A 23,966-nucleotide genomic window follows, 5' to 3' on the forward strand; every position below is an offset into this window, starting at 1 on the left:
AAGAAGGCTACAAAGAAACCCAGTTCCTCTCCTTCTCCACCAAGGTGTGTCCCATCTACAGCACCACCTGACGGAAATCGCCCTCGGCCGTCTTCTGTGTCGCCGAGGCGCACTGCTGGCGGCCGATCAACCGGCCGATCGCTGGTGGCAGGAGCTGCTCCTAACCAACCTATGGACCGGGATCTTCTGCCTTCGGCTGAATGCCATTTCATGCTGGCGGTCGCAAGCTCTGAGCAGTCATTGAGTTGACAGTGACCTTGGTCACATTCCTCCATTTTCTGTTCACCCTATGTCCATTATCCACTGGAATATCCGTGGTATTCGAGCCAGTCGGGATGAATTGTCGATCCTCTTACGGTCCTACTCGCCGGTCATCTTCTGTCTTCAGGAAACAAAGCTGCGTCCCCAAGACCACTTTGCTCTCCCTCATTTTGAGTCCGTCCGATATGATCTCCCCTCTGTTGAAGGGACTCCAGCCCATGGTGGACTCATGATTCTTCTCCATGAAACTCTCCATTATCACCCAATCCATTTAAACACTTCCTTCCAAGCTGTCGCCGTCCGTCTTTCCCTTTCCGGATACACGTTCTCTCTTTGTACTGTATACATTCCATCATCCACACCAATGGCACGAGCTGATCTCCTTCATCTTCTTGGTCAGCTACCACCCCCCCCTATTTACTGGTTGGGGACTTCAATCTACATCTACATTGATACTCCGCAAGCCACCCAACGGTGTATGGCGGAGGGCACTTTACGTGCCACTGTCATTACCTCCCTTTCCTGTTCCAGTCGCGTATGGTTCGCGGGAAGAACGACTGTCTGAAAGCCTCCGTGCGCCTCTAATCTCTCTAATTTTACATTCGTGATCTCCTCGGGAGGTATAAGTAGGGGGAAGCAATATATTCGATACCTCATCCAGAAACGCACCCTCTCGAAACCTGGCGAGCAAGCTACACCGCGATGCAGAGCACCTCTCTTGCAGAGTCTGCCACTTGAGTTTATTAAACATCTCCGTAACGCTATCACGGTTACCAAATAACCCTGTGACGAAACGCGCCGCTCTTCTTTGGATCTTCTCTATCTCCTCCGTCAGACCGATCTGGTACGGATCCCACACTGATGAGCAATACTCAAGTATAGGTCGAACGAGTGTTTTGTAAGCCACCTCCTTTGTTGATGGACTACATTTTCTAAGCACTCTCCCAATGAATCTCAACCTGGTACCCCGCCTTACCAACAATTAATTTTATATGATCATTCCCACTTCAAATCGTTCCGCACGCATACTCCCAGATATTTTACAGAAGTAACTGCTACCAGTGTTTGTTCCGCTATCATATAATCATACAATAAAGGATCCTTCTTTCTATGTATTCGCAATACATTACATTACAATGCCCACCACCTGCTTTGGGGATCTCCACATCCTTGTCCACGTGGCTCACTATTGTTAGATGTCTTCCACTAAGCGGATCTAGTTTGCCTCAACACTGGGGTCCCTACATTTTTGTCTGCCTCCATGACAAATTTATCTCATTTGGACCTTGCGGTCGGTACTGTTCCGTTAGCTCGGCGCTTCGAATGGTTCGCCCTTGATGATACACACTCGAGTGACCACTTTCCATGTGTCCTCAGACTGCAGCCTCAACTGCCTACATGCGCCCGCGACGCTGGAAGTTTGCCCAAGCTGATTTTTTCCCAGCGTCGATGATGAGGTCACACATATTACCGACGTTATTCTTTCAGCTGCGGAACATTCAATACCACGCACCTCCGAATTGCCCCGGCGCCCCCCCAGTTCCTTGGTGGAACGAGGCATGCCGTGATGCAATACGTGAGCGGCGACGTGCTCTCCGCGTTTTCCGCCACCATCCTACTTTGGCTAACTGTCTCCGCTATAAGCAGTTCCGAGCGCGATGCCGTCGTGTCATCCGCGATAGCAAGAAGGCAAGCTGGAAATTCTTTATTAGCTCATTTAACACCTTCACTCCCTCCTCGGAAGTTTGGAGTCGGCTTCGACGGTTCTCAGGTGCGCCTAGTTTCTCCCCGGTCTCGGGGCTCACTGTCGCGCATGACACATTAGTGGACCCCGTCGCAATTTCCAACTCGTTGGGTCAGCACTTTGCTGAGATCTCGAGCTCTTCAAATTACCCGCCAGCGTTTCTCCCGAAGAAACGTGCAGCGGAAGTGCGACCTCTTGCTTTTTCCTCTCAAAATCGCGAAAGCTACAATACTGTTTTCTCCAAGCGGGAACTACAACATGCACTCTCTTCTTCTCGCTCCTCCGCCCCAGGACCGGATGGTATCCACGTCCAAATGTTGCTGCATTCACCTTTATAATCGAATTTGGACCGACAGTACTTTTCCCAGATGATGGCGGGAAGCTATCGTCGTTCCTGTTACGAAACCTGGAAAGGACAAACATCTCCCCTCTAGCTATCACCCCATTTCTCTCACGAGTAGTGTCTGTAAGGTTTTGGAGCGTATGGTGAATCACCGTTTAGCGTGGTGGCTGGAATCCCGCAGTCTTTTAACACCTGCCCAATGTGGATTCCGAAAGCATCGTTCAGCAGTTGACCATCTTGTTGCTCTCTCCACTTATATCATGAACAATTTTCTCCGGAAACGCCAAACAGTAGCAATAGTTTTTGATCTGGAGAGAGCATACGATACCTGTTGGACAGGCATCCTCCGCACACTGTTCTCTTGGGGCTTTCGAGGTTGGCTGCCCCTTTTTCTTCGCGAATTTATGGCAGAGCGCACATTTAGGGTGCGGGTGAACACTACTCTCTCCCGTACTTTCTCCCAAGAAAACGGGGTACCCCAGGGCTCCATGCTGACTGTTGTACTGTTTGCCATTGCCATCAATCCAATTATGATTTGTCTCCTTCCTGATGTCTCGGGCTCCCTCTTTGTGGACGATTTTGCGATCTACTACAGCTCTCAACGGACCAGCCTTTCTTGAACGACGTCTTCAAGGATGTCTCGATCGCCTCCACTCTTGGAGCATCGAAACCGGCTTCCGTTTTTCTCCCAGTAAGACCGTTTGTGTTAATTTTTGGCGACGTAAGGAGTTTCTTCCGCCCTCTTTACATCTAGGTCCTGTCAACCTTCCGTTTTCAAACGTCGCTGAATTCTTGAGTCTTATGTTTGACAGAAAACTGTGCTGGTCCTCCCACGTTTCCTATCTTTCGGCTCGCTGTCTGCGATCCCTTAACACCCTCCGTGTCCTTAATGGTACCTCCTGGGGAGCGGACCGAGTGGTCCTTCTCCACCTCTATCGCGCCTTAGTGCGCTCGAAATTGGACTATGGAAGCATAGTCTACTCCTCTGCTCGGCCGTCTATTCTTCAGCGTCTCGACTCTATCCACCACCGTGTATTACGTTTAGTGTCTGGAGCTTTTTACACCAGCCCTGTGGAGAGCCTTTATGCTGAGACTGCTGAACCTCCGCTGTCCAATCGGCGAGCAGTCCTTCTGAGTCGTTATGGTAGCCATCTGTCTTCCATGCCTGCTAATCCAGCCCATGACCTTTTTTTCGACGCCTCCTTTGATGTAGGGTATGCAGGCCGCCCCTCCTCCCTACTACCACCGTGAGTCCGCTTCCATCAACTGCTCCATTCTCTTTCCTTCCGCTTTCCTAAAACCTTCTTGACAACTTGGGGTACAGCACCGCCTTGGCTCCGTCCCCGGGTCTGCCTGGTTTGTGACCTTTGTCGATTTCCCAAGGGTGGTACCCCTTCACTTGTTTATCGTCGGGCATTTGCTATTCTATGTGCACAAATGACGGACGCCACATTTATTTACACCGACGGCTCGAAAACATCGTTAGGTGTAGGGAGTGCCTATATTGTTGGTGACACCCCAAATCACTTTCGTCTTCCCGACCAGTGTTCGGTTTATACTGCGGAGCTTTACGCTGTTCTCCAGGCCGTCCACTACATCCCCCGCCATCAGCGGATACAGTACATTATCTGCTCAGATTCTCTCAGCTCTCTCCTCAGTCTCCAAGCTCTTTATCCTGTGCACCCTCTGGTCCACTGGATTCAGGACTGTCTGCGCTTGCTCCACCTGGGGGGCGTCTCCGTGGTGTTCCTCTGGCTCCCGGGACACATTGGTATCTGTGGAAATGAGGCGGCCGATATTGCAGCCAAGGCTGCAGTCTCTCTTCCTCGGCCAGCTATTCAATCGATTCCCTTCGCCGATCTACGGAGCGTTTTATGTCGACGTGTTGTTCACACACGAAGCTTTTTTTGGGGACAACCAACCCCTTTCTGTAGTGGATTTTTAAGCCTTCCTTCTGTTTTTAGTTTCTCCAATTTTATGACTTTCGTTCCCATTGCTGCTGGTTTTCAATTTCGGTTTTTTACTGTTTCCTAAGTCACGGACCGGGCGCTAATGACCATAGCAGTTTTGCGCCCTAAAAAAAAAAATAACCAAAACCAAAAACCATTACAGAAGAAAGGAAGTAAGAGTAATACTCCACATTACAGACCCAAAGCACTTACGTTGATTGGCAGTAGGATTTTAGAACACATACTGTGTTTGAACATTACAAATTACTTCAAAGAAAAATATCGATTGACGCATAGTCAGCAAGAATTTGGAAAATATTGTTCTTGTGTTCTTTATTCTCATGAACAAATGAACACTATTGACAGGAAATCCAGATTGATTCCATATTTCTAAAATGCCAAAAGGCTTTTCATACTGATGATCAGAAGTGATTTGTAATCTCGTTGCATGCCTATGAAGTATCATCTCGCTGTGCTACTGGATTTATGATTTCCTGTCAGAAAGGACTCAGTTCGTAGTAGTTGATGAAAGTCAACATGAAAAACACAGATGATATCGCACATTCTCCATGGGAGTGTTATAAGCCCTCTGCTTTAACTAATCTATATAAATGATTCAGAAGGCAGTCCGAGCAACTGTCTTAGATTGTTTGCAGTTAGCACTGTCATTTAAAGTCATCAGAAGATAAAAACAAAGAGATCTGTATGATGCGAAAAGTGGCAGTTGACTCTAAGTTATGAGAAGTATGAGGTTGTCCACATGAGTACTAATCAGAGTACATTCATTTTATGTTCACTCCGTTCTTTGGATATTTACATTTATTTACCCATTGGGAACATTTTCTTTACTTAAGACATTTTACGATAGCTGTCTTAAAACTTCCATCATAAAATTCTGCAGTCTCTCTCTCTCTCTCTCTCTCTCTCTGTCTGTCTGTCTCCGTCTCTCTCTTCTCCTCCCTCTCTCTCTTCTCCTCACTCCCTCTCTCTCTTCTCCTCACTCCCTCTCTCTCTTCTCCTCACTCTCTCTCTCTCTTCTCCTCACTCTCTCTCTTTCTTCTCCTCCCTCTCTGTCTTTCTTCTCCTCCCTCTCTCTCTTTCTTCTCCTCCCTCTCTCTCTTTCTTCTCCTCCCTCTCTCTCTTTCTTCTCCTCCCTCTCTCTCTTTCTTCTCCTCACTCTCTCTCTTTCTTCTCCTCCCTCTCTCTCTTTCTTCTCCTCCCTCTCTCTCTTTCTTCTCCTCCCTCTCTCTCTTTCTTCTCCTCCCTCTCTCTCTTTCTTCTCCTCCCTCTCTCTCTTTCTTCTCCTCCCTCTCTCTCTTTCTTCTCCTCCCTCTCTCTCTTTCTTCTCCTCTCTCTCTCTCTTCTCCATCTCCTCTCTCTCTCTCTCTCTCCATCCCTCCTCTCTCTCTCTCTCTCTCTCTCTCTCTCTCTCTCTCTCTCTCTCTCTCTCCCCCCCCCCAAATTTCTTTCACAGACCAAATTGAAACAATTTTGGGCCAGATCTGGCCCATGGGCCGCCATGTGTCCACCCATGACTTGGAAGATTCAGCAGGTTCACTAAAGAGGCTGCCAACACAACACTTATCCATCCTCTGCTAGAGTATTGCTATGGAATATGGGATCCTTCCCATATAGGACTGACAAAGGACATTGAGAAAGTTCAAAGGAGGACAACTCGTTTTGTATTACTGTGAATTAGGGGAGAGAGTGTCACAGATATGATACACGAGTTGGGGTGGCTGTCATTAAAACAAAGGCTTTTTTATTGCAAGAGCTTTTCATGAAATTGCAGTCACCAATTTTCTCTTCTGAACATACAAATATTTTGTTAACATCTACCTACGAAGGGAAAAATGATCATCATAATAAAATAATAGAAAATGGAGCTCTCACGGAAAGATTTAAATGTTTATTTTTCCCATGTGCTGTTCAGCGAAAGTGGAACAGTAGAGAAATAGTGTGTATTGCAGGGTAGTCATGCAGATGTAGACAGGTTTTGCACCTAAGCCAACCACAGGGGAATGACCCTTGGAGTACAGGATTGGCAACAGTCATGGGATATGGATGGATAAAGATATTTTGTAGGTTGGGTGTGTGGCGGAACACTACTTTGGGTGATGGGGGTAGGATTTGGGGTTGGATATCCCTCATCTGAAGGTTCAATGAGAAGTTGTCAAAGCCCTGGCGAAGGATGTGGTTGAGCTTTTCAAGGCCAGGTTGATACTGGGTGAGCAGGGGAGTGCTTGTTTCTGACTGGTTCATAGATTTATTGGTGTCAGAGCAGGAGATGGCACAGGGGTTCTGTTTATGGATGAGCTGGGTATGGTAATTTCTGTCAGTAAAGTTCCCATTAAGGTTGTGGTATATTTTGACAACTCCTTCTTTCCATTGCAAACGCCATAGCATCCACAGGTGGCATGGCTGTAAGGTGATAACATTCTGAATTGGGATGTGTGACAGCTGTCAAAGTGGGTCTACTGGTGGTTGATGTGCTTGATGTGAAAAGAAATGTTTTTGGAGCCATCTGAGAGGTAGGGATGTGGCTTGTTAGTTGAGAAGGACCAAGTGGAATGGATTTGGATTAAGTGTTTAGGTTATGGAGGAAAGAGCAGAGGTTATCATTGTCATGAATCCAGATTGTGAAAATGTTATCAGTGAATCTGAAACAGGCAAGGGGTTGTTGGCGTATACTGGATAGGGATGATTCCTCCAGATGGCCCACAAATAAGATAGCCTAGATGGTGCCCATGGCAGTAACACAAATTCTTTTATAGATTTGTCAGGATGAGGTTGATCAGGAGATTAAAAAGAGGTGGTAAGCTTGGTATCAGGGCAATGCTGAGGAGGTAGTGTACCATGGCCACAAAACCACTGACACAGGGGATGTTTGTGTAAAAGTATGTCACAGGCATGATGATTGACAAGGTGTCTGGTGATAACAAAACAGGAACTGTGGAGAGATGCCAATGGCAGCAAGCAGTGTCTTCCATGCAGGACGGGGGATTATGGATATTAGTTTGGAGATGGCCAACAAAGTGAGAAGTTTGTTCTGTGGGAGCATTGTACCCAGCCACAATGGGGCGACGAGTAGACACACCTGTGGGGAGCAGGTGAAAGGTAGGAGTGTTAGGGAGAGGGAGGGAGGGGGGGGGGGGAGGGTTTATCTGGTGCAAGGAGCCGATGGATTTGGGTGCCAGGTTTTGGGATTGACCTAAGGCCTTGGTGAGCTACTAGAAGTATAGTTGGAATACTGGCATGGGATCACAGTCATAAGGTTTGTATACAGAGGTGTCGAAAGTTGACGGAGACCCCTCAGACACACAGTCATTACGATCTGTGGCCACTCTGGTGGTACTTTTGTCTATGGGTCAGATGATAAGAACTGAATTGGTTGTAGGGTTACAGACAGCTATGTGATTCGATAGAAACAGTGTTTGACTCACTGGGGGGGATTTAGGAAAGGAAGGTGAGGCCAGATTGGACGTGAGGAATTCAAGAAATATTATCAGGGGATGACTGGATAGAAGAGAGGAGGATTTGGTCGTATGGAGGTTGGAACTATTTTAAATAGGGTTCTGTTGGGGATTTTGGTTGGCCATTGTCAGTGGGATGTGTGGCGAAGAAAATTCCACATCAGAGAATGAGTAAAGGAAAGAAGGCCCTGTACAAGTCCAGCATGGTTAAACTTCAGTTTTGGGCTAAAGATGAGGCCTTTAGAAAGTATTGAGACTGCTGCAGGAGTCAGAGTTTTGGCAGAAAGGTTGAAAGCAGTGTTCTGGGATGGATGTTTAGACGCAGTGTGTCTCTTGAGGAAGTTTTTGGGGATGTGCAAGGCAGAGTAAGTCAGCAAGGCATAGTCAGGGAGCTTACCCCTCCTTTACTTATGTCTTTTTGTAATCCCTCCCCACTTCCTCAGCACAGGCAAGTGCTTTCAGTCACCAATAGTCCATAATCGGTCTTGCTATAATTGTGAAAGTGTATTGGGTTTCTGTATGTTAGTGGGTGTGAATTTTGTGTACTTTTACTAGGAAAAGAGCAAGAGCTCAAAAGGCAATGTGAATACAATTTTCTGTTAAGTGTTCCTGTGCTCCGCACATCAGTCCACTACAAGTGAGTGTTTACCTCTCCTTTATTTTATGTATTGTTCCATCCAGCAATTTCACTTAACATTATAAATCTGTACTGTTACTTCAGAGCTCAGGCTAGAAGTAACAAGTGACAATTAATTAGTGACAGTAGAAAATTAATTAACTTTGTCACATAAAGAATTTGATACTTAGTCATAGCATGTATATGGGTATAGTGATGGCTGTTAGCTATCTTTTGCTGTTCATAGGCCCAATTTTACACTGTTGGTTGATATTAAGTGAAACAGTGAGAAAAATTGTTTTATAGTGAGAAAAGAGCCTACCAAATATACCAAGACTGAATGTGGACCTAGATGACCCCAAATATGCAAAGAGGAGGAGGAGGAATGTGTTAAACAGTGGTTAAGTCCAGGAGGATGCTGGGATCCGAGGATGTGTCGGCAGTCAAGTTCTCGTCTCTGAGAGTTGAGGGAAAATAGTATAGGTGGTATAGAATGGGAGGATTCAAATAGACCATATAGTGTAGCAGGCATCAGGCCCCCTGAATCATTCTGTAGAGCATGTTCAGCAAGTAGGTACTAGGTGTCTCCTCAGTGTGGACAGTTTTTATGTCTATTCATGCACTCGTTCAATCAACTTGTGGTCATTCCTACATAAAACACATTGCAGTGGACATAAGGTAGCTAATAAACATGTTTGGCTTCATAAGGTGCCCTGACTGGTGGGGCTGGAGTAGGTTTTACAGTGGGAACATTTGCAAGGATTGTTCAGATGGTGAGAGGAGGATATTGCCTGGAAGATTTATTTGCAAAAGAGGTCTGTGGGATAGCAACAGGAGTGGAAAACCTGGGGGGTAAGTTATTGGTGTTGGTGTAACAGGATCTGATGGCGATGAAGGTATGTTTGCTATGGTTGTCTAGACTGTAAGGAATGGAGTATTTGATATGGAAATGGTGGCTCGTGTCAGAGTATAAATTTTGTTGCTTGTTGTGGTTTGTATGTTTTATGTCAGATCAGAAGCTCTTTGTGATGGTGATGGATTGGAGGTACTGGTCAGCTAAGTCTGAGATGCATTCTTTGGGAGCCTTGAAGCCAACTATGGGCTGGCTGGGATGATAGTTTGTATATTTTTTGGATGCACGCAAAGGGTGAGGGTGTATGGATCTGAAGGGTTAAGGAATTCTACTTCAGTAGAGTTGAGTCCATGTGATGGGCCTAGGATTTTAAGGATTTTCTGCAGCTCACTCAGGGTGGAAGGAATGGGAACATTAAGAATATTGTTTTATGTCGAGCTGTGAGATGTCCAAGCGCTGATGGTGCCCTTCTGTCATATACTACTTAGTCATGTACTTCGTATCAATAGGGGAGCCCTTGACTGCAGGGAGAGTGATGGTAGACCACTTTCTTACTTCAGATCACAGATAGATTGGAACTCAGTTGGAGTAAGGATTGTGATTTCAGTGATATTTATCATGAGGGATTCAGAATCAGTGCTGGAAGTGCAGAATTACTGAAATGCCTGGAAAGGATGGTTTTGGGGAAGGCTCCATTTGGGATTTGGATAGGAACTGTTCAAGACAGGGTGGAGTGCTCATTCTGTTGGTTGTTGGTTGTAGGTTGGGATTGGGTGGTGAATTGGTATTTCCTGTTCAAATTACAGGTGAATGAGAGGAGATCTTATAGGGCAGTATTGTTAAATTTAAGTGTGGGACTTTTCTTTGGAAAGGACAAATGTCTCAGGATTGAAGAGGTATCTGGATGAGACGTTAAGGACGGAATGGAGGCCTGTGATTATGAAGCATTGGAGTTTGTGTAGGATAGTATTTGGGTTTCGGGTTTGAGGTTTGTGGGGGGGGGGGGGGGGGGGGGTGAGGTTTTCGGAGTGGGAGGTTTAGATAATAGGGAATGCTAGGCTGGTTGGCTAGAAGGGAATGGGGGGGGGGGGGAGGGAGGGGAGAATAGATGCTATTGTTGGCAGTTTCGTGGGACAGGAACACCTCTGTTGAGGCATTTTACCTCAGGCTGGACAGCTTTCTTAGGCAGTATTAAGCATTTTGTTCAGGGTTGTGGTTGATGTCAAGGACTACAAGTGGCTAAAGGCTAATAACTAATCAGTCTGGGATTTAGGGAGGCAGTAGCAGAATGATGGATTGGAGCCAGAAATGAGGACATTCAGTCTGATGTCTTCAGGAGCAATATATAAGGTTAAGCAGGACTAGAGGAAAAACATGTGGGCCTGTCATTTGGTTATGGCAAGAGTGTGTTTGCTGGAGGAATGTAGGTGTTGAGGTATTGGTTTAGTGAGTATGATGAAATTGGTGAAAAAGTGTCTGAGACGGATGAAGTCTTTCACAGTTGTGATAAACTTCTACCTGTGTTGTCGTTTTAGTTGTCCAGCCAAGTTGTTGATGCCATTTTTATACATGACATTTTGATGATGAACCCAGTCATCTTCAAGCACTGCAAGCTGCATTGCTATGCTTACTTGTTGTCTGGACTCCAACCAGTCAGGTTGCAATACTAGCAAGTACACACAACAACACAGCTAGCAGCACCTGAAGATGATGATTGGGTCACTTGTCAAAATATTGAAAAAAAAGGGGGGTCAACAAATCTGATTACCAGCGTGCCTCCAGGCGTTCAGCAATCACTCAGAGGGAACCTGAGAGATCGTAGTCTTTCTACAACAAAATGTGTTTTCTTTATTTTAAAGCACTGTAAGAATTGTAATTTCTCTTGCAGCTTTTATAAGAAAGCCCAAAAGCAATTTGTACACTTCTTTGAAATTGGACATGGTGAGTTGACGTTACTTAAGAGTTCCTTTAATGCGCCAAAGACACCTTATCAGTACCTCATTGAGTTTGAATGAGGTCATGTAGTAGGGCTGCGAGAAGCTGGATGTTCCTTCTGTGATGTTGCAGAAAGACTTGGCAGGAATGCAGCCTCTGTACACGATTGCTGGTAGTGGTGGTCATGGGAATATGCGGTAGTGAAGAAACAAACTCCGGATGGCCACGTGGCACTATCAAGAGGGAAGACCATCATGTTTGGCATATGGCTCTGGTGCACAGTGCTGCATCTACAGCAGAAATTTGAGCAAAGTTGTCACTACAGTGACACAACAAACTGTTATGAATTGGCTACTTCAAGGACAGCTCCGAACAAGATGCCCTATAGCATGCGTTCCACTGACTCTGAACCACTGCCATTTTGCAGTTTCCAATGTCAAGCGAGAGGTAATTGGAGAACGGGATGGAGGTTTGTAGCATTTTCTGATGAAAGCTGGTTCTGTTGCAGTGCCAGTGATGGCAGTGTGTTGGTTAGGAGTAGGCCAGTTGAGGGCCTGCAACCAACCTTTCTGCCTGCTAGACGTGCTGGACCTACACACGGAGTTGTGGTCTGGGATGCATTTTTTTGTGACAGCAAGAGCACTCTCATGGTTATCTCATGCACCCTGACTGTAAATTTGTATGTCTGTCTGGTGATTTGATCTATTGTACTGCCAGTCATGAACAGTTTTCCAGGGTCGTTTTACTACTGGATAATCTTTGCCCACACACTGCTGTCATAACCAAGCATGCTCTACAGTGTGTCAACATGCTATCTTGACCCGTTCAGTCACCAGAACCATCTCCAGTTGAACACATATGGAACATAACTGGAAGACAGCTCCAGCATGCTTCACAAACAGCAGTAGCCATCCCTGTATTGACTGACCAAGTGCAACATGCATGGAAATCCATTCCACAAACTGGCGTCAGACAGGCACTGGTACAACAAAATGCTTGCAAATCTGCTTGCTTGCATTCAACACTCTGGCGGTTACCCTGGTAATGAATGTACCCACATTTCACATTTGCAATGGCTTATCTAGCACCTACATTAACCTGTGATCTTGCAATGTTAACCTCTTGAATATGTTACCTAGAAAAATGCACTCATGAAGTTTCATTACTGTACATTAATTATTTTTGGTGTTGCAATTTTATTTCCATTAGTGTATTTTTGACAGTGCACGACGTACGTTTCTTGTCCCCCCAAGTTTATTTTCCTTGTCAGTTGTCAGTTTTTCATCATATCCAACATGTCTCAACACAGCATTTAAATATACATTTGCATTATTTAGCTGAATGAAGTTTTTAATTATGCACAGAAACAACAAAATTGTGCTTCTGCTGTTTCACTTGACAATCGTCATGATTGTGTGGAATGCATTTGTTCATTAGTTCACTATTTTTCTGCCATTTATGAATACAGCTGTATGTCTGTAGCTTTTTCATGAGCTTTTCGGGGTTTTTTTTGGTGGGGGGGGGGGGGAGGGGGTGTGGCTTAAAGATGTACTTTGCCTTGTTGGTGGGGGGGGGGGGGGTGGATTAAGATGTACTTTGCCTTATTCGTGGTGGGGGGGGGGGGGGTGGATTAAGATGTACTTCGCCTTATGGTGTGGAAGGAATGGAGTGGAACAATGGATGGATTGGGATTACTGATTGGGTAGGCAATTGAAGGCCTAGTGGTGTTAGGTAAGTAGGAGGTGCTGCTTTGATGTTCAGATGAGAAGGGGATGGTATTCATCTGTTGATATTTAATTAATCTAAATAAAATTTGTTAGATAATGATTAACCATTTAGCAGTTTTTTGTGTGTAACTCCTTTTTTATCTATCTCCCTGTGTTGGCCACTATTGTCTAGTTTCATCAGCTTCACATGTATTTCTTCGTAATGAGATGATGGTTTTCTTGCTAAAGATTTTATTGGGAAAAAATTACATTCTGCCTATGGGGGAGACAGATTGAAGAATTACACACATCTTCTAATTTTAAACACAGTCAAATTTATAATAAGATAAAATCATTAACAATTTTTATCTTATATTGGCCGTCTTTAGATTCTGTATGTATTCAATAAGAAGATAGCCACTGTATGCCCAGCACCATTAATAATCATCATATTATAAATATGGTTGTGCCCAAAATAAAAAGAAGTATACCTGTTCTATTATTCATATTAATTTATGCTAACTGAACAAGTTAAATGATAATGAACATTTCATAAAACATTGATGAAGTACACCATAAAATAAATTGCTTTTGCTGGTGGGAACGTGGTACTTGCTAATCAATGTGTGTCATTGCACATTTGTTCCTGTTCATGCTGACTACAGCAAGGTTAGAAATGGCCTCAGTAGTAGTAATACACACACTTGTGGTAAATTATGAGTTCTGCAGAGTGGACAAATAATTAAATGAATTTTAATATATTAAAGCTTTATTCAAGGTATTTACAGTAGCAGTTTAAAAGGGAAGCTGTTTAGGTATAATGTGGGAGTCCTTGCGCTAGAATTATGAGGGTTGAATGAAAAGTTATGCCTCCACCTTCGTTAATAGGTTTTGGATGGGAATATTTTAATAAATCAAACACAGATATAATCCTTAGAATGTGATCTTTAACTACCAATATCCACTTTTCCACATAATTACCAGCCAATTGGATACGTTGCTGCCAATAATCAACAAATTTTCTGAAGCTGTTACAGAAGAAATTGACACTCTGTTTCCGCAACCACAGTCTCACAATTCTCTCAACGTCTTTATGAGAACCATAATAACGTCCCCGCAGATCGCATTTCATTATCGGGGAAAGATGGAAGTCAGACAGTGCTAAATCTGGACTGTATGGAGGATGCTGTAGGGTGGTGAGATTCAGTCTCTGAAGCTCTGCTATGGTGGCACATGAAGTGTGTGGTTTGGTACTGTCATGCTGCAGGAAAACATTTCCCTTCTCCTTTCGGACCCTTGTTAGACATTTCAGAGTTCACAGCGTTGTGATGTAACGCTCTGAATTTATTGTTGTTACACGATCAAGGAAATCAACATGGATAACACCAGCTGCATCCCAGAACACTGTGGCCATGATTTTTCCAGCTGAGGGCTGTGTCTTGACTTCCTTTCTCTGGGACTAGTCTTTGTGTCGCTATTCCATAGACTGACATTTCGTCTCTGGGGTAGTAATGGTTTACCCACATTTCGTTTCCTGTCACAATTGAATGGAGAAAGGCATCATCTTCATTCTCGTAATGCGAGAGGAGTTCCTGGCAAATTTCAAGTCTGTACACTTTCATTTCAGGAGTCAGCATCCAGGGTACCCATCGTACACAGATCTTCTGATAGCCAAGCAAAGCAATAACGTGACACACACACAGTCTTGTGAAATGCCGATTGTGCTTGCAATTTCTCTCCAAGTGATAAAACGATCATCCTGAATCAAGTTGTCAACAGTTTGCTTATGAAACTCGGTGGTTGCTATCACAGGACGTTCAACTCTTTGTCACGCAAGTCAGATGTTCCTGTCTCAACATCTTTAAACTTACTCGCCCAATGACACACAGTACTCACATCAACACAATCACCATAAACTCCTTTGAGGGTGACACCTTCCGCTGTCAAGAATTCAGTGACTACATGTTGCTTAAGTCGCATTGAACGACCATCTGTGCAGGGTTCCATAATTTACACTGTAACAACTCAACTGTTCAGTGCTAAGGCTTCCCGCCAACTGGAGCTGTAGAGAAGAGGCTACGGAACAAGCCAGTACCTGCCGCATACCAATGCTGCCAACTGTGGAAGAGTTACGAAGGTGGAGGCATTACTTTTCAGTCAACCCTCGTACTTCTATAGAAATTTAGAACTTCAAAATGGACTTTGAGAGGATGGAGGAATGTGGTGATAGAGTATTTTCTCGTCGACAATCAAAAGATGCTCAGTAGGGAAAGTTGTCTTGTTATTGATGTAATCTGAATTTCCTGTTTAAGCATAAGAAGTGCAGTTTAGAAAATTGATGTTACTGACCTTATCGAAACTGCAGCCACATCCGCAGAAATACGACAAAGACTCTCAAACTATTGGTACAATCTGCATCCCCTCCTGAGCAGTGTAATTAGATGTTGTGCGTAACACATAGGCTCTCCTATCGGTATGGGAACTGTGGTGCTACATTGTGCCATGGACTTAATTCTGAAGTATGACTCCTTAACTTTCTCTTGCAACTTCTGGAGATTGGTTGAAAAGCATACCCTGAATGCTGAATGATTTTTGAGGCTCAGTAGTATTGAGATCCTGTGACCTGGGTTGCCATGCAAGTGTACTGATGTCCATGGAGTGTGCTTTAAGCCATTCTGATACAATATGGAATTATTGTGGTGGTACATTCTGTTTTTGAAGTTTCAAGTTGTCTGCTGGATGCCATAGGTGAACTAACAATTACACACTATCGGGTGGCAGAGTCCTGTACTGATCAATGATGCCAGATGGCGGGATATATATCTGAGGTTACATTTTATCCCATTATAACATCTTTGATCCAAGAATGCCTTTACCTTCTTACTTGAGAAGTGTTTTATTGGTAAATAGGATACATAGCCTCATATCAGTTTTGAAATAGTCATTTCCTGACATCAAGAATGTTCCAAATTGTTACTGTGTTTCATCAGGCCAGTTGACCTTCCTCCATGCTTCACAAGTGCAGTTGTGGAGTTTCTGTTCCCACATTAATTTGATGGTGAGCAGGGTACATGTGTGTTGTGGCTTTTGCACCATTGTAACAATGAGGTGGCTCTGAATGATGTAGTGGTGCACCAGTTGTTGTTGAATTTGCTGCCGGTTTGTATTCTGTTACTGTCCACAATAGTTGACAGTGGCTCTAGTCAACACGTTGTTGCCCATGGAAGTTGATTCAGGGGGTAGTGGTGTTTTCCTAACCAAGGAACTTGATGTACACCCATGGCTAGCAGCATTTGAAAAGTTCAGTGCTTGCATGACATCAGAGGAGGAGTGTCTCATGAATTGAACTGTGGTTTGCTGATAATCACATGTCTTACCTTCCTTGTGCAGAACTGTCATACTATAAGCAAGTATAATGTTTGGTAGTATCCTGACCCCACTGATGAGATGTTGCGGTGGTAAGAACTGAAGTTGTATTCAGGATAGCAACAGTTCAAATCCCTGTTCACCCATCCACATTTAGATTTCCTATGATTTCCCTAAATCTGTTAAGGGTAATTAAAGAATGCTTCCTGTGAAAGGGAATGGCTCATTTCCTTTCCCAAACTGATCTTGTGCTTTGTATTTATTATCCTCGTTGTTGATGCAATGTTTAACCCTAATCTTCCATCGAACTCAGCACCTATCCTTAATTCGTTTGCTTGTGAATGTACATTGATATATGACTGAAAGAGAGCACTTACAGAAAATGTTTTCCTCGTGAAATCCACATTGAATTAGTTACCTGTTCTGCATATTACAGAAAAACCTACTGCCAGTGCCTCTTTTTTTAATGCACTGTCATTTCTGTGAAACATTAATACAGTCACAATAATTGTATAGCCTGTGGGCAGTTTACCTCACAATGGGCAGTTGTATGAACTCTGCTTGTGCAGGGATGTCTCTGGATGAACTAACCTATTAGCATTCCATTGATAGACAGACTCATACACACAAATCATAAATGTAATTGTACTTAGCAACAAAACGAAAATTTCTCTCACCTCAATCTCAAGCAGGCCTTTCTTATCTTATTTCTGCCTTCAATAAAAATTGATGTTCCATCATTACTTATACTTTTGTTAAGTTTGCAAGCTATACCTTGAACATAAGCAGTTATTTTGATGTAAAGTTTAAAAATCCACTGTTTCTCATATGTAGAGGGGATTTAGCAATAACCAGTGATACTGTATGGAGACAGTGAAACAACAAAGCTCAAACTATGTATTTATGAGGTGGTAAAGGGTACACGTACAGGGTTTTTGTTGCTAAATGGAGACAAATTGTGAGAAATGATCCCTAAGAGCCCAAGGAGCAAAAAAGAGTATATGGACATAATGGCCAGAAATATGTCCACAATGTACTTGATGTTATAAAAGATTTTTGTCCATGTAGGTTTCAGTGATTGAAAGCACACTTGAGAACATGCCAAGCAAGTGGGCTATATACTCAAGAGGCTAGCGAGTTGGCACACCATCATGTAGTAGCCTCATATACCCTTCATACCATCGAAGACATGCCTTCCGGCAGGGAAGCCAGGGTTGCATGCCCCGCCTGCTCACCTGTGAAACATTGCAGAAGGATGACTGGATTGAAGCTGAACTAGTTCTGATAGTTCACTTTCAGCATACTGTGGGGAATCTCCGTATCCCACAGGTAGGTGTTCTGAAAGTTGCCAATACTGCCCCTTGTAATAGTAGCCTCGTCTGCAAACAAGATGGATGACAGAAATCCCACCAGTATTGCCCATGCAACAAACCAGCGATAAAACTGACACTTTGGAGGAAAGATTGTAGGTAATAAGGCCTGCACCTGTTCGAAGTGATAATACAAAGTGTGACATTTGTTGTGAAGAAAGTTCCACATGGTCATCTGACTTATCCATGCTGCTGGACTTGCTGCCCAATGCTGATACCAGGGTTACTGTCAGAGATCATCTCCATCTTCAAGTGAGTGTACCTCGCTTGGAGCGCATTTCCAGCCATATGTCCATATGACCTTTTTTGCTCCCTATCCTCTCAGAAATCATTTCCTGAAGTTTTTCCATATTTATCAAAATAATTGTGTGTACACTGATGTGACAAAAGTCACATGACAGTGAAACACACACACATACAGATGGCAGTAGTATCACTCACCCGAGGTACAAAAGGGCAGTGTATTGGCAGAGCTATCATTTGTACTCAGGTGATTCATGTGAAAAAGTGCTCAATGTGATTGTGGCCACATGACAGGAATTAAGACTTTGAACGTAGAGCTAGGCGCATGGGATTTTCCATTTTGGAAGTCATTAGGAATTAAATATTAGAGATACACAGCATTAAGAGTGTGCCAAGAATACCAAAATTCAGACATTACGTCTCATTGTGGACAATGCAGTGGCTGACGGCTTTCACCTAATGACCAAGAACAGAGGTGTTTGCATAGAGTTGTTAGTGCTAATGGTCAAGCACTACTGTTTAAAATAACTACAGTAATCAATCTGGGATGTATGACAAATGTATCCATTAGGACAGTGCAGGGAAACTTAGTGTTAATGGGATATGGCAGCAGACAGCTGACACTAGTGCCTTTGCTAACAGCACGACATTGCCTGCAGTACCTCTCCTGGGCTTGTGATCATACTGGTTGTATCCTATACAACTTGAAAACGATGGTGTAATCAGATAAGTCCCGATTTCAGTTGGTAAGAGCTGATGATAGGGTTAGAGTGTGCTGCAGACCTCATGAAACCATGTACCCAAGTTGTCAACAAGTCACTGTGCGAGCTGCTGGTGGCTCCATAATTGTGTGGGCTGTGTTTGTATGGAATGGACAGGATTCTCTGGTCCAACTAAAATGACCATTGGCTGGAAATGGTTACATTTGGCTACTTGGAGACCATTTGCAGCCATTTGTGGACTTTATGTTCCTAAAGAATTTTTATGAATTGATGATGCTGGGTCGCAATTGTTTGTGACTTGTTTGGAGAACATTATGGACAACTAGAGCAAATGATTCAGCCATCCGTGTTGCCCGACATGAATTGTTTTGAACATTTTTGGTTGGTTTGTGCACAAACTCCTGCACTGACAACACTTTGACAATTATGGATGGCTATAGAGGTAATATGGCTCAATATTTCTGTAGGGGACTTCTGGCAACTTGTTGAGCCCATGCCATATCAAGTTGCTGCGTTACACCGAGCAAAAGGAGGTCCAACATGATATTAGGAGGTATCCCATGACTTTGGTCACCACACACACACACACACACACACACACACACACACACACACACGCACACGCACGCACGCAGGTTCCAGTATCTAGACATGTGAATGCTATTATTACATAGACAGGGTCCTCCCTTCTCTAATATTTCCAGGCTTGAGTTGGTGGGTGACGAGAAACCAGAAGACTCATCTAGAACAGCACTGCACACAAAAGTATGTCCACAAATTCAAGTTCCAGTCTGATGCAGTTTTAGCTTGTCACAGACCTTCAGTCTACTAATTTAGAGATGGCATAGATGATAATTTATAGTTCCATTCTCCCCAGGAATAAAATATTGCATTGTCTTTTGTAGAATGATTGATGCTGGATGAGTTAACCAGCCACCATAGAAGTGTTTTAACTTTCAGGTGCATTAATATATCGTTAGTTTCTTGGGAATTTTTATGATTGTGATGTTTGACTGCAGGAATGAAGAAGAAAACTGTTGAATGTAAGATATCTGTTTTAGTTATGAAAGTAATTACATTGTGGAGTTTTTATTTAGTTAATATTTTATATATTTCGTAAATGATATTTATTGGTGTAGAACTATTAGTAATTAAGGTTTTTTAATTGTTTTTGTAGTGGTGCTCCTGTTGATGGCAACAGTCAATGCATTGAGCCAGTTCGTCCTGTTCGGAGACAGTATCAGAGGACTAATTCATCACGCTCACGCTCACAGCAAACCACAACTAAGAAGTCCTTGCCAGTCACACAACCACAAATACAGAAGCAAATTCTGGATAATGCATTTATTCGCAAGCAAGTATTAGCTGCATTATCGCAGCACCAACCTCAACAACAGAATCAAACCAGACAACAAAATCAGCTACAACCCCAGAATCAATCTCAGCAACAGAGTCAACTGCAGCCACAGAATCAACCCCAGCAGCAGAATCAGCTTCAGGCACAGAATCAGCTTCAGGCACAGAATCAGCTTCAGGCACAGAATCAGCTTCAGGCACAGAATCAGCTTCAGGCACAGAATCAGCTTCAGGCACAGAATCAGCTTCAGGCACAGAATCAGCTTCAGCCACATCAGTCCCAGAACCTAACCCTGTCTCGCATTCAGCATCAATCTCTTCTGCAGCATCAACCTCTGCCCCAAACCCCATCACAACCTCAACCTCAAGCCCAAACCCAAACCCAGCCTCAACTGCAACCCCAGCCTCAACTGCAACCCCAGCCTCAACTGCAACCCCAGCCTCAACTGCAACCCCAGCCTCAACTGCAACCCCAGCCTCAACTGCAACCCCAGCCTCAACTGCAACCCCAGCCTCAACTGCAACCCCAGCCTCAACTGCAGCCCCAGCCTCAACTGCAGCCCCAGTCTCAACCCCAACCCCAAACCCAAACCCAACCCCAACCTCCACCCCAACCTCCACCTCAACCCCTACTCCAAACCCATCCTCATCCTCAATCACAAACCCAGACTCAACCCCAACCCCAACTCCAAATTCAAGCCCAAGCCCAACCTGAGTCTCAGTCACAAAACCAATCTCAACCTCATATTCAGGTCCAAGTTTCACAACAGTCACAACTACAACTGCAGCTTCAACCTCAGACCCAATCTCAACCTGTTTCACATCAGCAGCCTCCATTGCAGCATCAGTCTCAGTGCCAACAGCAGCAACAGATATCATTACAGCCACAACTGCAGCATCAGTTACAGCAGCAGCAGCAGCAGCAGCAGCAGCAACAACAACAACAACAACAACATTCGCAGGAACCGAAACACTTGCAACAGCAGCTGCACTCAAACTGCCAGAAGCAACAACCACAGAAGCAGGATTCAAAGCAGACAAAGAGACAGCCACAGAAGCAATCACAAAAACAGCAGCAGCCACATACTCCTCGGAAACGCTCAAACACTAAGCCAAAGCAACCCAAGACTCCTCAGAAACATCATGTGCAAGTTCAAGCCCAGCAGCAGCCTCGCACGGAACAGCAACTGATCATCCATCTCTCTAACAATGAAAAACGGCTGTATAAGTTTTCTGTGGCTCCAGGACATCAGCTTACTATACCGCAAATGCTTGAGCAGGTGAGTTATATGTTAATGTGTATTATTTAACAGTTCAGTACCCCAGACACTGAAATTTCTATTTGGTTTCATTTCCTCATTGTTGTTGTCCATATGATTGGCATGTTGAACAAACAATGTATTAACAAGTACCACTGAATAATGGTTTTTCACTCTGATGAGGACATGATGAGCTTTGAAACACTTCTGTACATTTTAGCATTCTTTTGGAATGATGTCAGTATTATCACAGTATTTTGCAGCTAGTTATATTCTTCAGACAATGGCATTTTGAATAAAAAAATTCGCTGTCGTAGGCTGACACTGTTACACATTGCCTCTGTTGCTACAGGAAACGCAGAATGAAACGACCATACAGGTTAAATTTCATCAGTTTCTTCATATTTGTGATGTTAATTGGTGGTGATACATTTAATTCTAAGGATATTATTCAAGCCATTGAGCAACAACGTATTTTCGGAGTTAGCTACGTGCACATATGTGCATGATGCACATATTCATCAATGTTTCTTATCAGAGGGTATCGTGCTGTTATCATCTTCAGAGGCACTCAGTTATCTTGAAGTCTTATGGGCCAAACAACCATATTTTCTGGGGCTATACTGTTTACACAGACAGGCATTTGCAGAGATTGAACATTTTTAAGCTTCTTTGTTTGGCTACATTTGATTGCACAGTGCTTTTTGTTAGTTGTCATTAGTTATGCAATACAACAACAATATGTAATGTAACACCTTGTCTCGTTACCCTAAGCTTATCCACAATAACACTATGCTAGCACATTGAATGTCATGTCAAAACTGCTAAATGATAGAGAACATAAAACAACATTTATATAAACAAGCACTCCAACATAACTGGTGCATCCCAAGAAATGACCATTGGTCAGTTGATTTAAATGGTGGGAAGTAGAAGCACATAACAAGAGAAGCCATCGCTTCTGCAGCTCTGCCAGAAGGAAATGAACCAATTGTAGTTACTTTTTGGACTGACCCTGCACATTTTCAAGTAAGTGTATTCCTTCTCTGTGAAGGAAAGTAATACTGACTAGGAAGTGTCCTAATTATTGCTACAGTTTATGTCCATGCTGAGTATGTGAATAGCTCCCTCTGCTTCAATCCGAAGTAAATTGCAGCACAGTACTGCTCTCATACACACACGTGCGTGCTCGCACCCTGCTTGTCAGAGAAGTACAGTGCTCAGCGTTTTGTTTACATACCTCTTTGCTATTCATCAAATTCCCTTAAACTGACAAAATATCCAGAAGTATATTCAGTCAAGCCAACAGGCCAAGATGGGCATGCTAATAAAATATGGGCTGTGCACAAGGGGTACATCAGAAGCATAAGGAAAACAGAGGCAAATATTTATATTATGCTATTTGATTAGACAACACCATCTCTACTTTGACCACATCATTCAGACTATTTATTAAATTTTGTATAAATGAGTTATATTTGCCATTTTTGTTTTCTTCAATATAACACATTATTTGTGAACATAACAGGAAAATGTTAGTGGACTTCAAACAACACCACATGTTTCCATCAGATGTGATAAGGATAGCAGGAAATACAGTATTGGAAAAAGTTACAAATCTTACACAAATTTACAGTGAACTTGTTGAACCAGTTTCTGATTTTTTTATGTTTTCAGTATTTAGAGAGAACATGAGAAGCAAAACAGTATATTAAACGTGCAATCAAAAATGCATATCTTAATAGCTATGAGCACTTCTTCAGTAGAAGAGACATGATCCACAGTAGCAAAGATGGACAAGTATTCATAGCTCTTAAGGCATGCATGCCCATGTTTACTAGACTTTTTTACTTCCAGTTTTGTGTACTTTCAGTTGTATGCCTTTATGGCTTTATGATACACCCTGCAGAACTTTTAAAACAATATTTCTGGCCTGTCTCACCAAATAGTCGATGTAGTGACTCATTGACAGTCACATAAACAGACTGAAAATTTGGCTAGCTTTCAGACTGATGTGTCAGTAGTTGAGGTGGCTAATAACAGACTGATATCTACAAAAAGGTAATACACAATAAGTTGATTTACAGTATGTACAGTTAATAAATGAGGTGTACATAACTTTGTATAACTGTAGGTCCTTCTGTGGTGATGAGTTATCTACAGTGAGAATAATGTTAAATGAAACAAGTTTACTGTTACCAGTGACTGGTAACAGTAAACTTGTTGTTTCATTTAATGCCAGTAACAGTCATGGTAAAGCCTAACCTAAAATGTTCACATTTATAGAGAGTAAACTTGAAATTAGCGGAGATTGAGGCCTGGTGGACAACGGGAAGAGAGGATAAGCCTCCTTGATGGCTTCATCCATGCTATCTATATGAAGTACACTAACTGTCAATAGTACCTACATTTTGATAGTTGTCATTCCCTCCACATCAAACAGTCCATACTCTGGCAACTCACGGACTGTGCATCTGCAGTGACAAGAATTCTCTTGCCCAGTATGCTGAAGATCTTACTAAAGCATTCACAAACAGGCACTATTCTCCAAACTTAATCCACAGTCTGCACTATTTCCTCACACACCCATAATCCTCGCACCTACCCCAAGAATAAGCCACAAAAGAGAATATCCATCATCACCCAGTATCATCCTGGACTGAAACAACTGAACCATATCCTTGACCAGGGCTTTGTAATTATTTATCATCATGCCCACTAATGAAGAACATCCTACCCACAATCCTCCTAATCCTAATGTGATATGCTG

General features: G+C 43.3%; 1 protein-coding gene across 5 annotated transcripts in view; it reads left to right on the forward strand.

Annotated features, from left to right (window-relative positions):
• LOC126418458 (protein piccolo-like) overlaps positions 1-23,966 on the forward strand; it is a 344,054-nt gene that overhangs the window by 91,254 nt on the left and 228,834 nt on the right. For all 5 annotated transcript variants that reach the window (XM_050085227.1, XM_050085225.1, XM_050085226.1 and 2 more), the window contains exon 5: positions 19,759-21,217. In XM_050085227.1, coding sequence (XP_049941184.1) covers positions 19,759-21,217 — 1,459 coding nt within the window. The remainder of the gene's footprint in view (positions 1-19,758; positions 21,218-23,966) is intronic.

The sequence above is a fragment of the Schistocerca serialis genome, chromosome 9, assembly GCF_023864345.2.
Source record: "Schistocerca serialis cubense isolate TAMUIC-IGC-003099 chromosome 9, iqSchSeri2.2, whole genome shotgun sequence".
Lineage (NCBI taxonomy): Eukaryota > Metazoa > Arthropoda > Insecta > Orthoptera > Acrididae > Schistocerca > Schistocerca serialis.